The sequence below is a fragment of the Narcine bancroftii genome, chromosome 4 (assembly GCF_036971445.1).
Source record: "Narcine bancroftii isolate sNarBan1 chromosome 4, sNarBan1.hap1, whole genome shotgun sequence".
NCBI classification, from domain to species: domain Eukaryota; kingdom Metazoa; phylum Chordata; class Chondrichthyes; order Torpediniformes; family Narcinidae; genus Narcine; species Narcine bancroftii.
This window is the reverse complement of record NC_091472.1, coordinates 259526077-259552394: the sequence shown is the minus strand read 5'-3', so window position 1 is coordinate 259552394 and position 26318 is coordinate 259526077. Positions and strand designations below refer to the sequence as shown.

Here is a 26318-nt window from a genome sequence, read left to right as displayed (position 1 = left end):
GAAAACTCTCTTCTCCAGCATCTGCTGGATACCAGGAGTTTTACGGTATATGGAAAAGGGAGTTGGATGTGGCCCTTGTGGTAAAAAGAATAAACAGATTTGGAGAAAAAGCAGGAAAATGGTGCTGATGTGATATGATCATATTGAACGGTGAAATGGCCTCAATGATCTACTTCTGCATATATTTGTATGATTTTTCTGACCAGAGATAATTTCTTGGGAAATTTTCTTTGTTAGCCACTTATTGAAAGCAAAAGAGCTTTGAGACAAAGCAATCAAAATGTCTCATTTTAGAAGTCAAATTATTGTTTTCTTCCTCCTCATCCATTTCCTCTCCCCTCCCTTCCCTCCCCCCTTGCTGTTTCAACCAGGGTAATGTGACCTTCTTGTGCATGGAGCCTCGCATTGTTCCCGTCACCTTCACCACAACTACCAGTTACCTGCTGCTGCCCGGCAAGCCTCAAATGGATGGCCTCTCCGTCAGCTTCCAGTTCCGCACCTGGAACCGAGATGGGCTGCTGTTGTACAACCAGTTCCATGGAATGTCGGGAGTGCTGCAAATCTACCTGGTCAAGGGGAAGCTCAAAATAACTGTCCATAAATTATCGCGAAGCCAAGCTGACATCACCGCAGGTAATTGTAGCAGTCAGCAGTGACAGCGGGAGGAACTGTACAAGTGGAGTGCAGTACTTAGCTCCAGGCAAATCATTTTAGGCAGCTAATTATCTCCTGAAACACAGCATGCTGAGCCAAACAAGATTAGAGTGAAGAGGAAAGGGGAGATTACAACTCAAGAGGAGTAGGATAAGCATGGTCTGGAGGAAGGGAAGGATTAACTGTAGCTTGATTAAAAAAAGACAAACAGCCATTGAAAGGATGAAAATTTGTCTGGTCTGGAATGATAATGAGTGCAAGATATTCAGTTAGAAATAGAGAAAAGTAGAAAATCATTGGGGACCTCAATTGCTGTTGATTTGTTACTTGTTGACTGATAATGGTGAACCTCGAGAATGTTATCATGACTTTAACTATAAGGAGAGGTTGAATAGACTATGTATTTTCTTCCTGTAGCATAGGAAGCTAAGAATTGGGGAGTGTTTATAAAATTCTGGGGGGGTGGGGTTGGGGGAGTATGGGAAGCATCGATAAATAGTCATCGTCTTTTTCCCAGGTAGAGTTTTGAGCTGAGATGGAGCAGGCATATTGGACTCCTGAGAGGCACCTGCTTCAAACATAAGGTATAGGTAGATGGAACAAATTGCCAGAGGAACATAGAACATCACAGTACCGTCAGGCCCCTCAGCCCATGATGTTGTGCTAACCTATTTAAACCCACTCCACAAGAATCAAATTTTTCCTTCCTCACACCCACAACCCTCTACTTTTCTTGCATCCAAGAACTCCCCCATTGTACCAGCCTCCACCATCATCCCTAGCAGTACATTCCAGGCACCCATCATTCTCTGAGGGTGGGGGGGGGGGGGAATCCTTACCTCTGACATCTTCACTAAACTTTCCTACCCTCATCATAAACCAATGAACTCCGGTGTTTGTTATTATCGGCTAGGTTGAAAAATAGGAAATGATAGACAGATACATGGACAAGAATGGTTGAGAAGGATATGGGCTGATCATGGGATTAAATTGGTCAGCATGGATACGTTGGAGACAACGGGCCTATTTCTGTATTGTGGAATGCAACGGCATGATGACCATTCATTATTGAGCTTGGAAGAAAAAGAAACATTGGATGCATCTTCCCTTTCACATCATGGGAATATTGGTGAGCTTCAGATTAGATGAGAACTTGTGACAAGTGCTGAATGAGTTTTGGTTTGGAGTAAAAATGAATAAACTTTTCAGCACACAAAACTGCTGGAGGAGATCAGCAGGACATCCAATATCCAAGGAATTTATTGCTGATTTTCTTGTTTAAATAGGCAATCAGCATTTTAGGATTGGGACCTTCCAGATATGGCTAAAATCGGGCAGATGCCCATGGTGGAGGGGGGGGGGTGATGGGTGGATACAGGTAGGAAGGGGAAGAAGAGAAAGGAGCTAAGAGTTGATAGGAGGACGAAGTACAGAGCTGAGAAAGGAAGGGGGTGGGGATCTGGAGGGGTTTAGAGAGATGAGGGAAAGAGAGAGACTGGGGCCAGGGGGTCGCTGCAAACTGGAGAAGTGAATATTGATGGCATCTGGTTACACTACTTTCCTAGCCTCTGCGGCCTTCTTGTTTATCTCCTGAACTAGAGAGTTGGGGGTCAGTGTGAGTAAGAATAGCGCACGGGAGTGGCAGTGATGTTGGGGAAACAGAAGGAAAATTGACATTGCCCTTATGAACAAAGTTAATGATCCCTCCTTTAATCTTGAAGTAGTTTAAGGCAACATATGCACATCCTGCAGGCAGCTTTGAAGTGACACTCCATCCTGGTATGGGGGTATATTGCTTCCTACCATCACTGTGGGAGCATCTTCAAAGGACTGCAGCAGGTCAAAAAGATTTCTTGAGAATAATTAGGGATTAACAATACTTGCTGGACTTGCCAGCCACGTTGAGATCCCAAAGTTAATTTTGAACTAAATTTGCACATGTATTTTTAACCCTTTAGACTCCATATCCTGGTTTTCGGGGACTACCAACAAGCGCATGTATTCCGTGTCCTGGTTTTCCAGAGTGATTTTATACCCAGCCAGCAGCTTGTTCGTATTGGTGTTTACACTGCAATGGTTTATCCATGGACCCAGTCCGGAGTATGTTGTATATTATAGAAGGTTAAAAATGGCTGGAGTCCAAAGGGTTAAATTACATGTCATTCTGAATATGGGTATCTTTAAATCCCTGCTCATGGCTTGTATAAAACAGTGTCTTGTGGATATTTATAGTGAATTGAATGTGTACAATAAATAATTTTTCAAAGAGTTATACTTTGTATCAACAAAGACTATGAGCACAATATTTCAAGAGAATGCAATAATGCAATCTGGTGTATGCAGTTAAAAAAAAAACCCAGAATATGTAACCAAATGATCAGCAGCTCAGTTTGCATTAGGGAAAAGATGATCAAATGTATCAGGCAATTAGCCAGAACCTGTAAATCCATTTTACTTCCCTCACAGATGCTGCCTGACCAACTGAGAGTGTCCAATATTTTCTGAAGTGATTTCAGATTTCTAGCTTCTGCAATATTTTGATGTTGAGTGCCATCTAGTATCACGGTGACAGGAAATGTTTGCAAAACAAAGATTTCACTTCATGCCCTGAATAACATTGATCCTAACACCACCATTGCATAAGCCATTCAACAAACATTTGGACTCTTCCACCTGCTCAGGCACTCGATTATTACTTACTGAGTCAATTTCCTCCATTACCTAATTTCCCCTGATTCGCCAAATATCCAAACATTAATGATGGCTGCAGGACTTTGCTATGTTCAAATCTGTTGCTCAATTTACCAAAAACTAATTCTGACTAAACTTCAAAAATTGAACTTGTTAGCTGTTAGGCCTTTTGGGATGCCTTGAAGGTGTAAAATCAGCTGTGGCAAAAGAAAGTTCTTAATCTTATCCTTCAGCTGACACACACTGGCAATCCTGTCCCACCATGAATAAAACTTGGGAAGGTCTGCTGGTTTGTGAAGAAGCTCCAAAATCAATGCACAGTGTGGAAGTGAGCCGACATACTGTAACCTTGACTGCACAGAACCATCACACTGTCGAGAATTTTCGCTGTTCAAATCCTTCACTGTATTAGACCATTGTCTTCTCCCTGCTGATTTGTTGTAGTTAAGCCTGAAAGTACTGTTCTGTCAAAATCTCAGGGCTTTTTGAAAAAAATATTTAAAAATATTGGCCTTCACAAAAAAATGGAATAGGAATAAAAAAAATTATGATAATACCTTGAGCACCACATGATAACTCATAGGTGAAAGCACATCGAAGTATGTTTCAGGTTATAATATAGAGTATAACAGGTTATAATATTAGTGATATTACATATAAAAAGGTTGTAGTATAATGAGAATAGAATTGAGCAATATCAAAAAGCTTTCATAACAATGTAATTCATGGAATTTTTCAAGTCTATTGAAAATGGAAATGATGACAAAATAGTTCAATTCTTTGATTTATTTTATTTTACAACATACCACGTTTCTCCAATAAATGTACCCACAAATATGGACTGAAACATGGAAGTCTGTAGATGCTGTGATTGAAGTAAAAACACAGTCAATGCTGGAGAAACTCAGGCAGTTTGCTGGACAGGCTGAGTTCCTCCAACGTTTACTGTTTTTTTAACCACAAATATACAGCATATGTCTATTCTGCAGACTTTCTTGTACAATTGTGTTAAAATTTACACTCTGAAGAGTTCCTTTACATCCTATTGCTAATATTACTCCCATTATTAATATCTCTTGTGTCAAATACAACAGCAATTAGGGAGTTAATATTAAATACTCATGTTGGTATTACAAAGACACAATTAAACAAACTGTGGAGGAAGGCAAATGAGTGTATCCATGTTTATTTGTGTAATACAAGTGATATGTATAGCTGTTTGTCAAACCTTTCCAATGTCTCCGGTGCATAACGCAGAATGAGCAACAAGAATTTTTCTCTGCAATGCAGAGCATGTATAATATTTATTGCCAGGATTGCTGATGAGAACAAGTTTAACCTTACCACTGTGTGTGAGACAGCTTTGTTTAGAGCTCTTCACCCATAGGGAGTGGATGATACAATGAGCACATCAATTAGTTCTACCCTTGAATGTTGTGTCGTTGCAAAATTAATAGGTTAGTAGAGCAATTTAAATGAAATGGCATTATATATTAGACACTAAAGCCAACTGTGAAGACTATAATAAGGCCATATTTTCCAAAACATTTAAAAATGTGATTGAACCCCTTCTACATTTCAAACTGAAAGGAGTCCTTCGAGTGTAACATCAACTGGTGTTCAACCTTTTCTTCAGTTGTCCCATAAAAGCCAGAAGACTTAGGAGCAGAATTTGGCTATTTGGCTCTGCCATTCAAATCTTTCCTGGTATGTTTTTGTGTTCAACCACATCCCTCTGCCTTCTCCCCGTAACCTTTGATACTCTTACAAATCAGGAACCTATCAACCTCAGCTTTAAATGTACACAATGACTGGGCCTCCGCATCTACCTAGAAACATAGAACATTACATCAGAGAAATAGGTAATTTTGCCCATCTAGTCTGTGCTAAACTATTATTCTGCCTGGTCCCAGTAACCTGCACCCAGTCCATAGTCCTCCATGCCACTCCTATCCATGTATCTATTCATTTCTTCCCTCAATATTAAAATTAAGCCCACATTTACCAATTCAACTGGCAGCACATTCCACATTTCCACCATTCTCTGTATGAAGTTCCCCTTAATGTTCCCTTTAAACATTTCACCTTTTACCCATGTCTTCCAGTTCTTGCCTCACGTAATCTCAGTGGAAAAAGCCTGCTTGTATTTACTCTACCTGTCCCCCTCATAATTTTGAATACCTCAAGGGAGTAAAGTCCTAACCTGTTTAACCTTTCCCTGTAAATCAGTTCCTCAAGACCCGACAACATCCTTGTAAATCTTCTCTGCACTTTTTCAACCTTATGGCTTTCCTGCACACAATATGAATCTGTGGCAACAAATTCCTCTAAAGCGGAAGAAGCTTATCCTCATTCTTCCAATGATAACTTTTTATTTTTAAAAAAAATGTACAAGGTATAAAGTTACAGGTCCCCCTGATGGGCATCTTACCTCTACAACAAGAAAGTCCTCAACTTTATTCCTGGATCTTGGTGAATAAAAGGAGGAGAATGGCCCAGGTGGAGAGGACATTGCCCATTAGTTCCAGACACCAAGGTTCAATCCTGATCTTGGATGCAGTCTGTGTGTAGTTTGCAGGCTACAGCATTCTATGAAGAAAGCCATTGTTTGTGTCTACCTCTTCTTCTTCTTTGGCTTGGCTTCACGTTCGAAGATTTATGGAGGGGGTAAACGTCAACTGCAGGCTCGTTTGTGGCTGACAAGTCCGATGCAGGACAGGCAGACACGGTTGCAGCGGTTGCAGGGGAAAATTGGTTGGTTGGGGTTGGGTGTTGGGTTTTTCCTCCTTTGCCTTTTGTCAGTGAGGTGGGCTCTGCGGTCTTCTTCAAAGGAGGTTGCTACGGTTTGAGGCGATATCAGCCCACTGGCGGTGGTCAATGTGGCAGGCACCAAGAGATTTCTTTAGGCAGTCCTTGTACCTTTTCTTTGGTGCACCTCTGTCACGGTGGCCAGTGGAGAGCTCGCCATATAACACGATCTTGGGAAGGCGATGGTCCTCCATTCTGGAGACGTGACCCACCCAGCGCAGCTGGATCTTCAACAGCGTGGACTCGATGCTGTCGACCTCTGCCATCTCGAGTACTTCGACGTTAGGGATGAAAGCGCTCCAATGAATGTTGAGGATGGAGCGGAGACAATGCTGGTGGAAGCGTTCTAGGAGCCGTAGGTGATGCCGGTAGAGGACCCATGATTCGGAGCCGAACAGGAGTGTGGGTATGACAATGGCTCTGTATCTTTGTGAGGTTTTTCAGTTGGTTGTTTTTCCAGACTCTTTTGTGTAGTCTTCCAAAGGCGCTATTTGCCTTGGCGAGTCTGTTGTCTATCTCGTTGTCGATCCTTGCATCTGATGAAATGGTACAGCCGAGATAGGTAAATTGGTTGACCGTTTTGAGTTTTGTGTGCCCGATGGAGATGTGGGGGGGCTGGTAGTCATGGTGGGGAGCTGGCTGATGGAGGACCTCAGTTTTCTTCAGGCTGACTTCCAGGCTAAACATTTTGGCATTTTCCGCAAAACAGGACGTCAAGCGCTGAAGAGCTGGCTCTGAATGGGCAACTAAAGCGGCATCGTCTGCAAAGAGTAGTTCACGGACAAGTTTCTCTTGTGTCTTGGTGTGAGCTTGCAGGCGCCTCAGATTGAAGAGACTGCCATCCGTGCGGTACCGGATGTAAACAGCGTCTTCATTGTTGAGGTATTTCATGGCTTGGTTCGGCATCATGCTGAAGAAGATTGAAAAGAGGGTTGGTGCGAGAACACAGCCTTGCTTCACGCCATTGTTAATGGAGAAGGGTTCAGAGAGCTCATTGCTGTATCTGACCCGACCTTGTTGGTTTTCGTGCAGTTGGATAATCATGTTGAGGAACTTTGGGGGGCATCCGATGCGCTCTAGTATTTGCCAAAGCCTGCATGAGTTTTTCAAGCTTTGTTGGGACCAAGGAAAACTGCCTCAGGACCTTTGTGATGCCACCATCATCACCCTGTACAAAAACAAAGGCGAGAAATCAGACTGCTTAAACTACAGGGGAATCACGCTGCTCTCCATTGCAGGCAAAATCTTCGCTAGGATTCTCCTAAATAGAATAATACCTAGTGTCACCGAGAATATTCTCCCAGAATCACAGTGCGGCTTTCGCGCAAACAGAGGAACTACTGACATGGTCTTTGCCCTCAGACAGCTCCAAGAAAAGTGCAGAGAACAAAACAAAGGACTCTACATCACCTTTGTTGACCTCACCAAAGCCTTTGTGTCTACCTACAATTCCCTTAAACCTCTATCCTCTGGTTCTCAAACCTTTGTCTGGAGCTGACAAGCCTCCATCATTAATGTGATATATCACTGTGAAAATGGTATTGAGCAACAAAGAAAATTGATCCAAATACCATGAGTGAGATTCTTGAATTAATTCTGATTCTCATGATTTTTGTGAGATATAAAGGTATGAAAAGTTAGGAACTGATGAGATTGTTTAGTGTATGGGAGATTAGATTTCATACATCTGATTATTTTAAGGCAAGCATAGATATCTTTGATCTTGTAGTGCAAGGCCATGGCTTATTGAAGGTTGTGACACAGGGTGGAAAGGGTAATGAAGAAGACATATGTCCTGTTTGTCTTCATAGGCAAAGATTTGGGGCATCATGTTGCAAATGTGAAAACACTTGCCAAAAGGGTTCATTTCTGGACACCACACGGCAGGAAGGATGTGCTAGCAAGAGACAGATTGTCAAAGTGATTTACCAGGACATTGTTTGGAATGGTGGTTTGTACTGTAGATGTCAGCTGTGATTGCATAGATTGGGTTTATTGTCACTGGAATTTTGGAAGCCTATAGATGATTCCAAAATGAAGAGGGACATGGACAGGACAGTCAGAGTCTCTTTCCCAGTCTAGAACCAGAGGGCACAGGTTCATGATAAGTAATTTATCATGAGATCTGTGGGGTAGAATTTTCCACACTGAGAGTGGTGAATATCTGGAATAAACAGGCAGAGGAAGTGGGAGTGTTGGTCATGATTACACTGTTTAAAAGGTATGTCGATTGATACTTGGAGAGATTTCGGGGGATAAGGGCCCAAAGTCGGTGAATGATATTATGGTCGGCAGAGACAAATGAAGCACGACAAATCTGTGAAAAAAAACAATTAATGCAGTGATCCTCATGAGTCAGCGCTAACTTCGAGACTATGGTGCCACTTTTCATCACTTATGGAGCTGCAGGTTGCGCAGTGTGCTGCTGGGAGATGGGGGAGGGATGGAAATGGCTTTGGTGACGCAAACTTATAGTCTGTGGCTGTGTCGAGTATAATCCATCCCAGTGAAACATTACTCTGACCAAAGAGAACCAAAGAAGTGTCTTTGGGTAATCAAGGCATTATATTTAGTTCAAATTTGTTATTGTGTGTATAGAGGTTCAATGGACAGGTTTGCTTCACATATCCGATCGAGCAAAACACAGAGTTACTAAGAGAGATCAGTTATAATGGAGCAAAGGCGACATTATCTTACTCATGTGAGGTTCAACCAGCAAGAAAGAAACAGACCAGTCATGATCTTATTGAATAGCAAAGCAGGGAGGATAGGTCAGATGGCCTGCTCATGCTTCTATTTTATATATTCTCTAGAACTTATTTTCAATGGAGTTGTTGCTAAACAAACATAAGACATAGGAACAGAATAGGCTTTTCATCCCATCAAGTCTGTCCCTCCATTTAATCATCCACTCAGCCCCACTGTCTGGCTTTCTCCCTATAACCTTTGATGCCCTGGCTAATCAAGAATCTTTCAATCTCTGTCTTAAAAACATTCAATGACTTGGGCTCCACAACCACCTGTGCCAACAAATTCCACAGATTTACTATGGTCTGGCTGAAAAAATGTTGATGCCTCTCTGTTCTAAGTGGACACCCTTCAATCTTAAAGTTATTTCGCACCATAGGAAACAAACTTTTTACATCTACTCTGACCACACTTTTCAACATTGAAATATTTCATTGTAACTTTGGCTCATTCTCCTAAATTCCAATGAATGCAGGCCAGGAGCTGTCAAATGCTCCTCATATGATAACCTGTTAATTCCTCGAATCATCCTAATGAACCTTCTTTGAACCCTCTCCAACTTCAGCACATCTTTACTGTAATGAGGAGCCAAAACTGCTTACAATAATCTATTTAAGGACTCACCAGTTCCTTATTCAGATTTATTGTCATTTAGAGTACATACACAAGACCACATACAACCCTGAGATTTTTTGCTTGTGGGCATGACAGAATTGCCCCTAATTGGTAGTTCCAAAAAACTGTACACAGCATATACATGTAAACAAATAAATGTTAAGAATCGTAAACAGATAATGAATATAAACAAACTGAGGCACTACAGAAAGGATAAAAAATAGAATCAATAAAGTGCACAAGTAAAAGTCCTTAAACGAGTCTCTGAGTTTGTTGTTGAGAAGTCTGATGGTGGAGGGGTATCAGCTGTTCCTGAACCTAGTGGTGTGAATCTGTGGCACCTATTCCTCTTTCCTGATGGCAGTAGTGAGAACAGAGTGTGTGCTGGGTGGTGTGGATCTTTGATGATTGCTGCTGCTCTCTGCCAGCAGCATTCCCTGCAGATTTTCTCAATAGTATTTTGCCTGTGATATCCTGGGCTGGATCCACTACCTTTAGGGTGGGGGTTCACGCTCAGAAATAGTGGTACCTCCATACCAGGCTGTGATACAGCCGGTCAGCACACTTTCCAACACACATCTGTGGAAATTTGCCAGGGTTTCTTGTGTCATACCAAACCTCTGGAATTCCTGAGGAAGTAGAGGAGCTGGTGAGCTTTCTTCATGATGTCATTGATGTGTTGGGTCCAGGAAAGATCCTCTGAGATGATGACTCCTAAGCACTTAAATGTGCTCACCCTCTCTACCTCTGATCTCCCAATAATCACTGGATTGTATACATCTGACTTTACTGTCCTGAAGTCAACAATTATCTCTTTAGTTCTGGTGACGCTGAATGCAAGGTTGTTGTTGGTGCACCATTCAGCCAAGTTTTCAATCTTCATCCTGTACGCTGACTCATCCCCTTCCTTTATGCAACCCAGTACTGTGGTATCGTCGGCAAATTTGTAGATGGTGGTATAGTCTTACCGAGTTATACAGTTGTATGTGTAAAGTGAGTAGAGCAGGGGGCTAGAAACACTGCCCTGTAGTTCTCCGGTACTGGTGGAGATTGTGAAGGAGATATTCTTACCAGTCTTCACTGATTGTGGTTCTGGAGGTGAGGAAATTCATACCTTATAAAGCCTTAACTTCACATCCTTGCTCTTATATTTTGTTCCTCTTGAAATGAATACTAGTATTGCATTTGTCTTCTTCACCACTTACTTAAGCTACCAGTTTATCTTCAGGCTATCCTGCATGAGGACTCGCAGGCCATTTGAATCTGGGTATTTTCAATTTTTTCCACATTTATCAAAAATAGTCTTCCCTTTTATTTTTTTCATCAAAGTGCTTGATCGTATACTTTTCTGCATTGTATTTAATTTGCTACTTTTATACGCATTCCACTAATCTAAGTCATTCTGCAACCTCTATGTTGCCTCAACACTGCCTGCTCCTTTATACTATCTACTGTCAGCATCCTTTTACAAACATCCACTTCAAATGTTGAAGAAAATCAGTACTTCAGCAATGTATTCTGGCAGTTTGTTATATCTCCACAAACTGGCTCTGTGCTTCTCCAAAGGAAAACTCTGAGCGAGAATTTAAGCAGTATCCTTCATGATGACAGCTGAGATTTACTCTTTCAATTTAAGAGTGCCGACTGCTCTGTTGTGCTTTAGCTACCATTTACAAAATTTAATGAGCGTTTACCCATTCGGCTACAACTTTGGAGTCTAACTCCACTAGTAAATTTGTATGAATAATATATCCCAGCTATGTTGCATAAAAATACTGTCCTTATTTTGGAAATACCAATTAGATCACAGCAAGAGAGCTGAAGACAGTTCCTGTCACCACGTCAAGTTATACAATTTAAGAGGATGCAGTGAAGGTTTAGGGATGTTGCCAAGGCTTGAAAGTATGAATCGTGAGGAAAATTTGGGTAATTTTATTTGATTCAGAAGAAGCTGTGGGAATTCATGGCTCCATCGGAGTTGTGCTTTATTGTCAGGTGTACAGAGAAGCAGTGAGAAGCTTAATTTAGTGAGGTATCCAGGCAGATTACAAGAAAAATCACCACTCTCTAGTGCCATTTTAGATCTCAAACGTCACATTAAAAAAAATGGTAAAAGCCAAATTACAAGATTAATCACTACAAAGACAAATTGGATTTCCAGTATTTTAATGTCATTTTACACATAGGAAAATCAAAATCATGGTATGATTGGTGTCAGTAGTTGCCATAGTTGTTCTATCTCCAGCTACTTCTTGGAATAAGTGCTATGCTCTCCTTCGACCTGGAGACTTCTGGCACTGTGGTAGTCCCTCTCCATCTCCCAGGTTATGGAGACCTCTGCTGCTGTAGCTTCCACCGCTCCATCACTCAGGATGTAGAGGCTTCTGCCACTGTGGCAGCCCCTCTCCATCTCCCTGGTTCTGGAGACCTCTGCTGCTGTAGCTTCCACCGCTCCATCACTCAGGATGTAGAGGCTTCTGGCACTGTGGTAGTCCCTCTCCATCTCCCAGGTTATGGAGACCTCTGCTGCTGTAGCTTCCACCGCTCCATCACTCAGGATGTAGAGGCTTCTGCCACTGTGGCAGCCCCTCTCCATCTCCCAGGTTATGGAAACCTCTGCTGCTGTAGCTTCCACCGCTCCATCACTCAGGATGTAGAGGCTTCTGCCACTGTGGCAGCCCCTCTCCATCTCCCTGGTTCTGGAGACCTCTGCTGCTGTAGCTTCCACCGCTCCATCACTCAGGATGTAGAGGCTTCTGGCACTGTGGTAGTCCCTCTCCATCTCCCAGGTTATGGAGACCTCTGCTGCTGTAGCTTCCACCGCTCCATCACTCAGGATGTAGAGGCTTCTGCCACTGTGGTAGTCCCTCTCCATCTCCCAGGTTATGGAGACCTCTGCTGCTGTAGCTTCCACCGCTCCATCACTCAGGATGTAGAGGCTTCTGCCACTGTGGCAGCCCCTCTCCATCTCCCACGTTATGGAGACCTCTGCTGCTGTAGCTTCCACTGCTCCATCACTCAGGATGTAGAGGCTTCTGCCACTGTGGCAGCCCCTCTCCATCTTCCTGGTTCTGGAGACCTCTGCTGCTGTAGCTTCCACCACTCCATCACTCAGGATGTAGAGGCTTCTGCCACTGTGGCAGCCCCTCTCCATCACCCAGGTTATGGAGACCTCTGCTGCTGTAGCTTCCACCGCTCCATCACTCAGGATGTAGAGGCTTCTGCCACTGTGGTAGTCCCTCTCCATCACCCAGGTTCTGGAGACCTCTGCTGCTGTAGCTTCCACCACTCCATCACTCAGGATGTAGAGGCTTCTGCCACTGTGGTAGTCCCTCTCCATCTCCCAGGTTATGGAGACCTCTGCTGCTGTAGCTTCCACCGCTCCATCACTCAGGATGTAGAGGCTTCTGCCACTGTGGCAGCCCCTCTCCATCTCCCACGTTATGGAGACCTCTGCTGCTGTAGCTTCCACCGCTCCATCACTCAGGATGTAGAGGCTTCTGCCACTGTGGCAGCCCCTCTCCATCTCCCAGGTTATGGAAACCTCTGCTGCTGTAGCTTCCACCGCTCCATCACTCAGGATGTAGAGGCTTCTGCCACTGTGGCAGCCCCTCTCCATCTCCCTGGTTCTGGAGACCTCTGCTGCTGTAGCTTCCACCGCTCCATCACTCAGGATGTAGAGGCTTCTGGCACTGTGGTAGTCCCTCTCCATCTCCCAGGTTATGGAGACCTCTGCTGCTGTAGCTTCCACCGCTCCATCACTCAGGATGTAGAGGCTTCTGCCACTGTGGTAGTCTCTCTCCATCTCCCAGGTTATGGAGACCTCTGCTGCTGTAGCTTCCACCGCTCCATCACTCAGGATGTAGAGGCTTCTGCCACTGTGGCAGCCCCTCTCCATCTCCCACGTTATGGAGACCTCTGCTGCTGTAGCTTCCACTGCTCCATCACTGAGGATGTAGAGGCTTCTGCCACTGTGGCAGCCCCTCTCCATCTTCCTGGTTCTGGAGACCTCTGCCACAGTGGCTGCTCACCTCCATCTGCCTCCACGCTTGCTGTTGCTGAAACCACCTCGGCCTCAATCTCTGTCGAGATTGCTACTGCATCCTTATTACGTCTTGGTGTAGTACCCAGATAGATTTAGTGGGAGCTTCCACCTCAGCTTCCAATGGAAGCACAGCCTCCAGCTGACTTAGTCACAACCACCTCCCCACTCGTAGCAAGGGATATTTATTTAACCTCAGCAGGGAGACAGTAACTGAAGGATGTTGTTTAGTTGAAGGGTAAAAGGAGAGCTGATGAAGTAAAGGCTCTGGAGCTTATTGCCTCAAAGTGTAGTTCAGTCAGAAGCCCTCATCACATTTTAAATGTAATTAATTGACTACTAGATGAGACAAAAACCACACGATTACATGCAACAGTGAAGAAGCAGGATTTACAAAAAACTTTCATTCACATTCACATTATATTTCCTTATAATGTAAAGAGAGGACATTTAGCCCATTGAGTGCCTCCAAGAAAACCAATCAATCCCATTCCCCAACTTGTTTTCCCAGTAGCCTTTTCTTCTTCACAAGCTAGTTGGTACTCTTCTCTGATTCTCCTGTTACTCAACTGCTCTTGGGGCAATTTACAGTTCTAAATGGGCAACATACTCAGCAAAGCAGTTAGTTCAACGTTATTATAGTGCCAGTCAAACCCAGTTTGATTCCAAAGCTTTCTGCAAGGAGATTGATTGTTCTCCCCTGTCTCTGTGGGTTTCTACCAGGTGCTCTGGTTTCCTTCCACCCTTCAAGAATATATGGGGATTGTAGGTTAATTAGTGCATTTGGGTAGTGTGAGCTCATGGGCAAGAAGGGCCTGTTACCTTACTGTACATCTAAATTTTACTTTTAAATTTAAATGAGCCTACTAACCTTTGTGAAGTGGGAGGGAAATCCCTCCAGTCACAGGGAGAATCTACAATCTCCACATAAACCTTATCAGAGGTCAGAATTGAACCCAACTCACTAATGCAGTGAAGCTCTACACTGCCTGCAGCATAGCTGTGCCTTCTCGTTACTGTATTTGGCTACTGTGGATGTGATGGGCCGGATTGCCTCTTTCTGCCATTTAATGATCACCTGAGTAGCTCATCTCTGTCTGACTTTGCATTTTATATAATGATGAATAGCAAGGATTAACTGATATGATAGAATTAGTGGCCTGGAAAGCTAACATTGGAATATGTAACTGACAAAAGTTGAACATGTTCCAAACTATAATTATCCTACTTAATAGGTTCTTCTAAAACAGCAGTAAAGGACAATTATTTGAAAATATTATCCATTTCCCCACTAATATATATCTATAAGTAATTTGTAGTTTGTGTTTCATTGGTTCACCATGGATATGATATCAATATTTTTACCCCAGTTAATAGTATTAATTCGAAATGCGTGGAATTTAGTAAAGAAAATGTCAGAGCAAATGAAACCATATATTATTCCCTGTTTAATAGTGTTGGAAATAATGTAAAACACAAGTCACGTTGCCTGGTAAAATACAGTTGCAGGATTTTAAATTGTATTTGTGAATGGAAAAAAAAAAATATATATATATATTTATATTTACATCCCTCACCCCCCCCCCAACCCACCAAAAAGTGTACAATATAAAGAGACATTCAGTAATAAGATGTAAGAAATGTTTTCAATCGTCTCCGAAATAATATGGAAATATGTTCGATTTACCCAGAGGGTTGGTGCCCATTCAGTTGATGGAGTCAGTGGCAGTTCTTTGAACGACCTATCTGATTGGACCTAGGACTGTACAGTTTTATACACAGCCCTGCAACATTAATCTTTTCCACCATTTATCCACCTCTTTATGAATCTGATTCCACTACCCATTCAGGCAGTGTATATCAGCTTATTGCATTCTACTGTGTAAAAACCATTGACCTTATCACTTTCTACCATATCTTCCACAACTGATCTTGCACCTCTGTCCTATGATGACCTTCTGAATTATGGAAACCTTTTTAAGATTTATCGAGTTGATCAAAGCTCTTCAGTATGTTACACACCTCTTTAACCGTTCCTCCCAAGAGAAAACCATTCCAACTTCTGTGATCCCTGCAAAAAGCTAAAATACAGGGTCCCCACCCCAACAAAAACCTTCTTTGTGGCCCTTTTGAAGAATTTGATATCAACTCAAGTTTATTGCCTTCAATATGGGCCACTTGGAGTGGTTGGAAATCTTTTAATTTTTAATTCTGACATACAGGACAGTAACAGACCATTTTAGCCCATGAGTCCATGCCACCCATTTACCTACACCCCTGGTATGTACTTGTGGGCTGAAATGGCCTGTTACCATGCTGTATGTCTGAAATTAAATGGTTTCTCACCCCTAGCATTTAGCACAATGCTATTACAGTGCCAGAAACTTAAGTTTGAATCTGCTGCTATCTGTAAGAAGTTTTTAGTTCTCCCTGTGTCCATGAGGGTTTCCTCCAGTTTCCTTCCACATTTCAAAGATGTACGAGATTGGTAGGTTGATTGTTCACATAGATGCAATTGGGTGGCTCAGACTTGAGGGCCAGAACAGTCTGTAACCTCACTGTATATCCAAATTTTTTAAAAAACATCGATGAGTGCTGATAATTGGAATTTTTTTTTAATGAAAATTGCAAGGTTGAACTTTGAACTTTGGTTTGATATAACACAGACTGACAATGAGTCATTCCTCAAAATTATTTTCTGAGACTTCCATGGTGAATTAACTCTCTGACGCTGTAACCTTCGGCACTTATTGAGATTTTTGCTCCAGTGATGGTCCTGTGGTATACAGAACAGTAACAGCATCTTTGACCTTCCATAGGCATGCCTGTCATTTTGTCCATCAAAATCCATGTACCTTATGAGGAGTAAATGCAAGTAGTTTTTTTTACAACTGAGGGTAGGTGAGATACAAACTAGAGGACAGGGGTTAAGGGTGAAAAGGGGAAAAGTTTAGGGGGAATATTAGGGGGAACTTCTTCATTCAGAGTGGTGGGAGTGTGCCAGATGAAGTGGTGAATGCGGGTTCAATTTTAACACTTAAAAAAAAAATTGGACAGATATATGGATGGGAGAGGAATGGAGGACTATGGACTGCATGCACATCTGTGAGACTAGAAAGAATAATAATTCAGCACAAACTAGAAGTGACAAAGGGCTTGTTTTCTGTTCTGTAGTGTTCTGTGGTTCTACCTGAACATGACTGTGCCATTAGTTCTGGCTTTTCTCCCTAAACATTTCCCTCAGGAAGCTTAGGAAAAATCTATTTTCCAGGCTCTGTGTCTTCTATCTTAATGACTTATAACAAGGTTCAATATAAAACTTTGTCCCCTCAAGCTTCTGTGGAACGACTCACATCATTTTCATGGTAATAAAGACACAAGGTAATGTTGTTATTGAACTCGCCCAATTGTTCTTGCTGATGAAAAGAACATTCAAATCCTTTTTTTTTGGTGGGTGCGAGTTTAACAAATTAAATGCCATTGAATATTTTTGTAGCAAGATATACTAAAGAGGTAGTATATCAGAGTTCGATCCTGACCTCCACTGCCATCCAAGTACAGCTTACACATTTTTGCTGTGCCCATAAGGGTTTCTCTTGACTGTTACATTTCTTGCCATATTTCCAAGGTTGAGCTGCTTGGTGAATTGGCTGCTATAAATTGCTCTTTATGTGGGTGGGGAGGTGATAGGAGAACCAAGGTGGAGTTGATGGGCAAATGGAAGAGAATAAGCTGCAAGGACACTAGTCAAGAAATGAGATTGATGTTGCTGGCCCATGACTTGATGGGTCACATGGCATGCTTTTATGTTATAGGAAATTTAAAATGTCATTTTTAAAGCAGGGCAATATTCTAATCCTATTTCTTTATTAAAAATCACATTTCACTGTTCCCTGAACCAGACTTAAACTAAAAGATAGCTGATTGACAATATAATTTTACCAGATTCTCCTTCATTCCTGTTGATTCCCAGGGTTGAATTAAGGAGACAACTGTATTAACTGCACTTGACTCCAATATGTTTTATTTCCTCCTCTCTAATGTACAAAAATCGACAATGATGAACTCCTCAGAGATGCCACTTGGAGAAGTTCTTCACTTTAGTTGTGTGAGTGAGCTGAATTAAGACACAGTGAGGCTGTCAAGGTTGCTGGGGAACTGAATGATGAATAAGTGACTGTGAGATCAATCAGCCACATTTGTGTCATTCAAGATATCTTCAGATTATCAGCAAGGTCTGTCATCTATTTAAATGAAACATTTGTACAATAAATGTCCCAATGCTTGTTCATGAAAAAGGTGTGATGGTGCTAAATAATCTGTTGAGCAGGATCAAACGTATCCACTTTATCACCAATTTGCACTATCAACCCAACTCAAGTCAGTAGGCCATAAAAGCAGATCAAAACCTGTTCTTCCATAACAGTCCATATTTTCAAACTATCTCCTGCTGTATTTTTTCTTCTCTCTTCAACCATGATGAGACTAGCATTGTGTTTTGGGCAGTTCTCATCTATATATTCCACTGTAGCCTTCTGGGCCAGTTGATCCTCAAGCTTATGAGATACTTTTTAAAGAGTATCAGTTCTGTTTCCTCTGCTTTCTTCGGCAAAGTATTCCAGCTACTCACTGTGTATTTATAAAAAAAGAATCCCATTAAGATCGATACATTTTAATTTAATATTTCTAATTTAATTTTGAACAGAGATGTAGCATGGTAACAGGCCCTACTGACCACAAGCCTGTGATGCCCAACTACATGCGTGACAAATTAATATTCTAATCCCCTATGTCTCTGGAATGTAGGAGGAAATTGGAGCACTCAGCGGAAACTTACAAATTCCTTAGAGACAGCGCTGGATTCTAATTTGCTGAATTCATAGATAATGTAAAAGTATTGTGCTAACCACTACACTAATCATAATGTCCAATGTATCTCTTCTGGTTTCCTTGACAGCCTGCTTGCTCACTGCCAACATTCCCCCCCCCCCCCACCCCGCTGCTCCTAATCCACTTTGCTCAGGGGGCCGTGCCCGTCAAAAAGGGCTCAGCGTGGAGCCTGATCACCGAGGCCCAGCACTCCCCTCAAAGCAAGTGATTGATCGTCTGCTCCCCGTGATGGTGGGCCCTGCCCATTGCCCTGGTGACTGTCTGTCTTCTCTCCCTCCTGCCCTCGCACGACAACAAGTCTTGGCATGCCTATCAATCCATCGGCATTTGCATGGTGGGGGTAGGGGAGCTGCCTGAGCTTCAGTGTGAGGCAGGCAGGAAGACATGTCGGTGCTGTTGCTCATGTGCAAGAATGCTTTGGCGTCTCAGCCATGCAAGGCTGAAAGGTTTTCATCGAGTTGAGTGAAGGCAGACACACGCGTTATCTATAAATGTCCTCGCATGAGGAACCCATTCACCAACTTACCCCGTAAATATGCTAAAACAAATTTTTCCCAACATTTCACACTAAAAATCGGAGTTCTTATATGGTAGTGGGTTCTATGTGCTGTCAAAACAGTACTTAAAAAGGCAGTATGAGCTAGGAATTAAACAAATATGGATGATGGTTTTTTTTCTGACTAAAACTTGTCTGTAGATCTAGAATGTAATGCATAACATGAACAACTGAAGTGATCGCTCCTCAAAGAACAGACAAAATCAAGTTGGGGACAACATAAATGCATTCCACCTTAGTCAAATGTGATGTTAAATTAATATCCTGTAATTGCATTCACTTTTATTTTCACTTTGGGGCCAGATATGATACTGAAGTGAGATAGTGAGAGGTGAACACTCGGCAGGCCTTGAGATAGTAGGCAGCTGGAGCTGGCAAGAAATTGCTTTTTTTTTGGCAATATATGTGAAGCAGATAAAGCAGAATTTATTTCCTATTTTCACTCAACATAAATTCTCCAAGTATCCATACTCTTGTACTCAACAATCAACAAAGACTCCACCATACCATACTACCGAAACCAAAGCCCTTGTGCCTTTTTGTTGGACACTCCATTTCTTTGCTATTATGAACATGCTTTTTTTTGTGATCTTACCTCGCATACACTGGGATTTCAGATGTTTTCCAACTCAACTCAAGACCTTCTCTCCCTTCCTTACAGTTTCTGGGTGGGAACATCAATTACTTGCATTCCCGCTGAATATTTAGCCTCTAATTAGCTCGTGGATGTGAAGCAATGAATAATAATTGAGCACCAGCACTTCCCTATGCCAGCATTAAGCCCAGCTGTAATGTGCTTCTATCCTTGGACAGGTCCTGTTTGGTAAATTTACTGGAGTTCTTTGATGCTATAATGAGTGCAGTATGCAGAAGGGAACGGATAGATGTATTCTTGCAATTTCAGAAGGCATTCAGTACATAAGGAAAGGATGTATGGAGTTGGAGGTGAAATGTTAACATGGTTAAGGAATTGGTTAACCAATAAAAGGCAGAGTTAGGATGAATGAGTGTTTCTCTGGTTGGCAGTCAGTGATGTGCAGAGTGCCGCAAAGGTCGGTGCTGAGCCCACAACTGTTCACGTTAGATAGTAATGGTTTTGAAGAGAGGACTGAGTGTAATGTATTTAAGTTTCCTGATGATACTAAATTGAGGGCAACACAAATCGTGCAGAAGAAGTGGAGTTCTGTTCGGGATTTTTTTTTTACAATTGATTGTTTCTTTATTGCATCTTTCCTTGGCAATATTCTCTCTATCATCTGGAGTTAAGAACTTTTGAAAGCTGTACATTTAGAAATAAACTAATTGAAGTCTTTATTTGAACAGGAGTGAACTGTTATCTTTGAGCTTTCAGTTAAATCCTGGTAGATTGGTTCCTCATCTCTGCTTTCTTTGACTTTGATCTGTCTCTTAATTTTGTTTAATAAAACATTTTCTCAAACTTGCTCATTCAAAGCCATTGAGGATATAGGAGGAGGGTGATAAATTTTAAAGTTCTTTGTTAGATCTGACAATATTGTAATGAAAAGGAGGGTAAAAAAGAGATGCTGCCTAACTTGGGGAGTTCCTCAAACAGCTTATTGCGTGTTAAAATAGCAACCTGTTTGGGACTTCAGCATTCACACAGCAATCATAAACTTGGTGGCACTATTGAAGAGAAATGCCAGCAGTTAAAAACAGAGCTACCAGAAAATCTCTGTTTTTGAATCTCCATTTGGTAAATTAACTGCCAAACTGGAAAGGATTTGCAGCTCAGCTAAACCTTAGAAACACTGTGACAGAGCAATAAGAATTCACAAAGAGCATAGGAAACTATTTCCCAGCACTTATCATGGGAACTCTGCCAACTGATCTGGCACCTGTTCAAATTCCACAAAGGAACATCAGTTTTATCACACACACACACACACACACACACACACACACACACTCATAAATGACAAATTATTTTAAAATATTTTAAAGTATTTTAGTTTTTGTTCTTTTTGTCATTTTTAAATTATTTTCTATTAATTCATCTTAAAATGTTAAATTTTTTAAATTAAATTTACATTTTTAACTTTAAATTAGACATACAACACTGTATCAGGCAAATTCAGCTCTACAAGTCCGTGCCACCCATTTTCACCCCAGAGGAAGTCAGAGTCCCCGGAAAAAACCTATCCAGACATGGGGAGAATGTACAAACTCCTTACAGACCGAACCCAGGTCCAGTCCCGATCACTGGCACTGTAAATATTTCATTTAATTTCATATTTTTTAAATGTTTATGGAGAGTGGAGATAGGTTTAGGGGAAATGTTTCAGGAGCCCTCTTGCTGTGTCTCATGGAAATTTTTTACAGATATGACGTGAATGTAATCATGTACAAGCTGTCAATCTGAAAATCGTGCTTTCACTACCCAGATTAGAATTTTCATGAGATAGTTTGGATATCGGGTGGGTTTTTTGAAAGGCACATATGAATTCACATTGTCACAAAGGGAGAATAAAATCATTAATCTTTTCATCCAGGTGCTGATTAGAGTTGGAATTACTCATTTCAGACCCATCATTTTAAGATGTACCCATAAGTTGTAAAGTTTTTTCTAATGGAAACTGAGAAGCTTCTTCACTCCAAAGCTGTAAAGTGGAAAACACAAACATTATTGCTTTTGCCTGCCCATCATAGAACACTACTGCACAGTGCAGGTCTTTCGGCCCTCAATGTTGTGCCGACCCATATATTCAATTTTTAAAGAGTACTAAATCCATCCTGCCCCATAACCCTCTAATTTCCTTCATCCATGTGCCTCTTAAGAGTCTCATAAATGCCCCTAACGTTTCAGCCTCCATCACCATCCCAGGAAAGGCATTCCAGACACCCACATATCTCTGTAAAAAAAAAAAGACTTACACCTGATGTCTCCCTTAAACTTCCCTCCCTTCACTTTGTACTTGTGTCATCTGGAGTTTGCTGCTCCTGCAGGTTCTGGCTGTCCACCCTATCATCATCTTGTAGACCTCTATCCAGTCTCCTCTCATCCTTCTACACTCCAAAGAGAAAAGTCCCAGCTCTACTAAACATACCTCATAAGCTTTGTTTTCCAATCCAGACAACATTCTGATAAATCTCCTCTGCACCTTCTCTATAGCTTCAACATCCTTCCCATAATTAACTGAACAAAATACTCTACGTGTGGTCTTTCCAGAGATTTGTAGAGTTGCAACATGACACCTCTACTCCTGAATTCAATCCCCCTATTAATGAAGCCCAGCATCCAATAGGCCTTCTTAACTGTTCTATCAATGTGTGCGGTGACCTTGAGGGATGTATGGATTTAACCTCAAGGTCACACTCTAAAGTAACTGACCATTAATCCTGTGCTCAGCCTTCGGGTTTGTCCTTCCAAAATGGATCACATCACACTTATCTGGATTGAACTCCATCTTCCACTTTTCTGCAAAATCTGCAGCCTGTCCTTATCCTGATAACCTTCATCTCCTTCCTCATCTCCTCCAACCTTGGTTTCATCTGCAAACATACTGACCCATCCTTCTGCCTCTTCATCCAGCTTATTTATAAAATCACAAAGAGGAGGGGGCCCAGAACAGATCCTTGCGCCACTCTACTCGTCATCAATTCACTGGTCTATAATTCCCAGAATTCTCCCTATTAACTTTTTTTAAACAAGGAGACTGCATTTGCGATTCTCCAATCCTCAGGCACCAGCCCTGTGGCCAAAGGGGACTCAAAGTTCATAACTAATGCCCCACCTATCTCCTCTCTCACTTCCCACTGCAACCTGAGGGTGTGTGATATCCGCCCTCAGGGGCTTTCAATCTTGTTGCCAATTATGTTTTGAAGAAAATCTAGCACTTCCTTTTCTATAATCTCCACGTTGTCCAACACATAGGCCTGTTCTATTTTGACTTCACCCTGATCAAGGTCCTTTCTTCTTGTGAATGCTGAAGCAAAGTCTATTTTTAGTTTTGCCTGCCCATCATTCATGGCACTGATAACTGTGCAAAGCATGAGTTTCAACGCTGCTGTGAACTAGTATAATCTTGCTGCCTCAACTTTGCTTTTTGAGGTTTTAAGTTTTCTGTTGGCCTCAGTCCACCCCATCACACCTCCTACTTTCCTCCACTGAATTGAATTGTTTATTTTTATGTGTACTGAGATATTGTAGAAAAACTTTGCTTTGTGTCCCATCCAGGCAAATCAACCTATACATGATACAGCACATCATGCAAGAATAAAAAACATAGCAGTCGAACAGAACATATAGCAGGGTTTTGCATCACATTAAACAGAAGGGCAACATATAGTGTTAAAGAGGGGGGAAAAAAAACACAGGACAAGGAATCATCTTATTGGAGGTCTTTTCAAGAGTGTGGCAACAGGCTGGTATGTTCCTATAATAATTGTCAAGGTTTGGAATTTGTAATCCCAGTTCCTATTTCCATGTTAATTTTTGCATCGACACTCATGACATTTTACCTTTCCATAAAAATTTTCTCACACATTTATGAAGAACCTTACAGATTTTTTTTCTCGAGGTAGTAGTGGTGTTTGAAATAAATATTGAATTCTTGGAAAAATATTCATCTCTATACAATTAACCCTCCCTATTAAAACAACCACTTTTTAAAATCTTCTTCAACTTAATGAAGCAATGGGAAATAATTCAGTTTATATAGATTTTTTTAAAATTATCATCTGTCTTGATCCCAAAGTGCCTAATCCTATTTTTCAACCATTTATTTGACATTGTGTATAGTTCCCTTTTGTAAAGGACTTAACTTCACTCTTATTCCAATTTATTTTGTATCCTGAAACTTGCCCATACTCTTCCAACCTGAGATGTAGTTGTCTTAAAGACTGTTCAGGTATGGTCAGATATATCAATACATCATCTGCAAATAAACTTATTTTATGCTCTTCTTGACTGACTCTGTATTAAGTAAAATTGGAGAAGATATAATGCTTCTTTTATTTTAAATGGAATTCAAAATTAATGATAGGAGTTAAAGACATGCTTCTTAAAACATCTAGTAGATATTTGGGGTAGGATAGATGGGGAAATACTTTTCAAAAGGTCATCAGTTTTTAAAACTATGATTAGACGAGGAATTAAAACTTTTGAAGATTGTTATGAACAAGGGCAACTGATATATTTTCTGCAATTGAGAAATAAATATGTATTAACTAGAAATACACTTTTTTGCTATTTTCAAATAAAAAGATACTTAAGAGATAAATTGGGGTGAAGAGGGTAATTGTCCCCTTGTAGTGGTGGAAATCCTTATTAGATGTGGGACTGTATGGAAATTTACTTCTGCATTACATCTTCTATTGCAAAGAGAAACCTCTAAACCTGGGCTTCATAAATCTAAACAAAAATGGGAACAGGATTTAAATATTACAATAGATGAGCAAATATGGACAGATTTGTGCAGAGATTGTTTGACTGATACAATGAATGTACGATATACAGACTAGTACAATATAATTTTATGTATCAACTATACATTACGTTGTGTAAATTGCATAAAATAACATCAGATTTATCAAATATGTGTTTTAGATGTGGTTAAGATGAAGGAACTTTTTTTTGTTGCATTCTCCATGGTCCAAAAATGAGACCTTTCTGAATAAAAATAGGGAGACTATTGGAGCAAATTACTGGTATTACAGACACACAAAATCCTGACTTATTTTTATTAGGGAATGTAGAAGGAACGAGACCAAAATTGAAATTGTCATTAACCAAAGGAAATTTGTTAAAGTAGTACTGGTGATGGCAAAAAAGTGTCTCGCAGTTACTTGGAAATCAGAGTCGCATTTAGGAATAGAGTTGATATAGTAATTTAAAAATGTATTCCAATAGAAAAATTTACATATAATTTGAGGGTAAAAATGCAATGCATTTCTGCAAATTTTTGGCCCATATATGCAAAAGGTAGGTATTATTGTGTAATTATATTTCTTCTAGTTGCTGGAACTTATGATAACACTCTGGAAGATGAGTAAAGGAATTATAGTTTGATAAAAATCCTTGGTCCTCTGTGCCCTATCCTATACAATCCATGACCTCTTTCTTAGTTTTTTTGTCCCTTTTCTTTCTTTATTATGTCATTATATAATTTGAGAATATCTAAGTATTGTTTTATTATTATTATTATTGTTTTAGAGGGTTGGTGGGGGAACTCACTGGAGGCTTAATTGAATTGGCTAGGGAGGTTATAAGGGATTATTAAGGGGAGGCGTATAATTATATACGTAGTCAGAAGTAATTTGTTTAAATATGGAGAATGTAAAAAGCTGCATACATACTGCATGTATGGAAATTTTAAAATAAAGTATTCAGAAAAAGTATGTTAACAGTAGGAAAGAAACTGTCTAACAATCTGGAGGTGTATGCTCTTAAACCCCTTGTATCATCTGCCAGAAGAAAGATGGGAGAAAAGAGTATGACCAGGTAGGATGAGTCTTTTCCTATGTTGGCTGCATTCCTGAGGCAGTGGGAGGTGACGATAAGAGTTGATCGAGGGGAAGTTGGTTTACTTAAGTACTTCTTGAATGTGGTGAGAATGTTCACCTCCTGGCCTTTTAAGAAGAAACCTACATCTCTGCAATCCCTCAAGAGGAAGAATTTCTCCTCATCTCCCCTCCAATCTTTTTAATGTCTTTATTCCTTTGGCTTCTGTCCTCTCTGCTGATAGAAATACTTATTCCAACCTATTTACTCTATTTAGATTTCATTCACCTCAATTAACACTTCCCTCGGCCTCTGCTGCAGGGATAAAACAATTTTAGTCTATCCAATCTTCCCTCTGCAACTTGCAATATTCCCCAATGCATTTATTTTTCCTTGCCACCTCACTCAGTGTATCTCCTCACACTCTTCTGGATTAAATACCATTTGCTGCTTTTATGACCACATAACTAATATCTTCTTGCAGTCTCATGCCTTCTCTCAGCCAATCTGCAAACACCTTTATCATGAGTAAAAAAAAACACAATCTGCTGCAGGAACTCAGCAGGTCAAGCAGTATCAATGGGAAGAAAAGAATGGTGAACGTTTCAGGTTGGAATTCTCTTAATGAAAGGTTCCAATCAAAAATATTGCCCTCCTCGACCCACTGAGTTCCTCCAGCAGATTGTGTTTTGGTTGAAAAAAACGTCTAGCATCTGTCTCAGTTGAGTGTCTCTCATCTTTATCGCGACACTCACATTTAATGCCACATCATTGGGGAGCCATGGTTAGCACAACGCTATTACAGCACCAATGATTGGAACCAGGGATCGAATCCCTTGTACATTCTCCCCATG

General features: G+C 41.0%; 1 protein-coding gene across 1 annotated transcript in view; it reads left to right on the top strand.

Annotated features, from left to right (window-relative positions):
- Positions 1-26318, top strand: part of LOC138762456 (contactin-associated protein-like 5) — a 762501-nt gene that overhangs the window by 51477 nt on the left and 684706 nt on the right. Inside the window, exon 4 of the mRNA XM_069936213.1 lies at positions 372-633. Coding sequence (XP_069792314.1) covers positions 372-633 — 262 coding nt within the window. The remainder of the gene's footprint in view (positions 1-371; positions 634-26318) is intronic.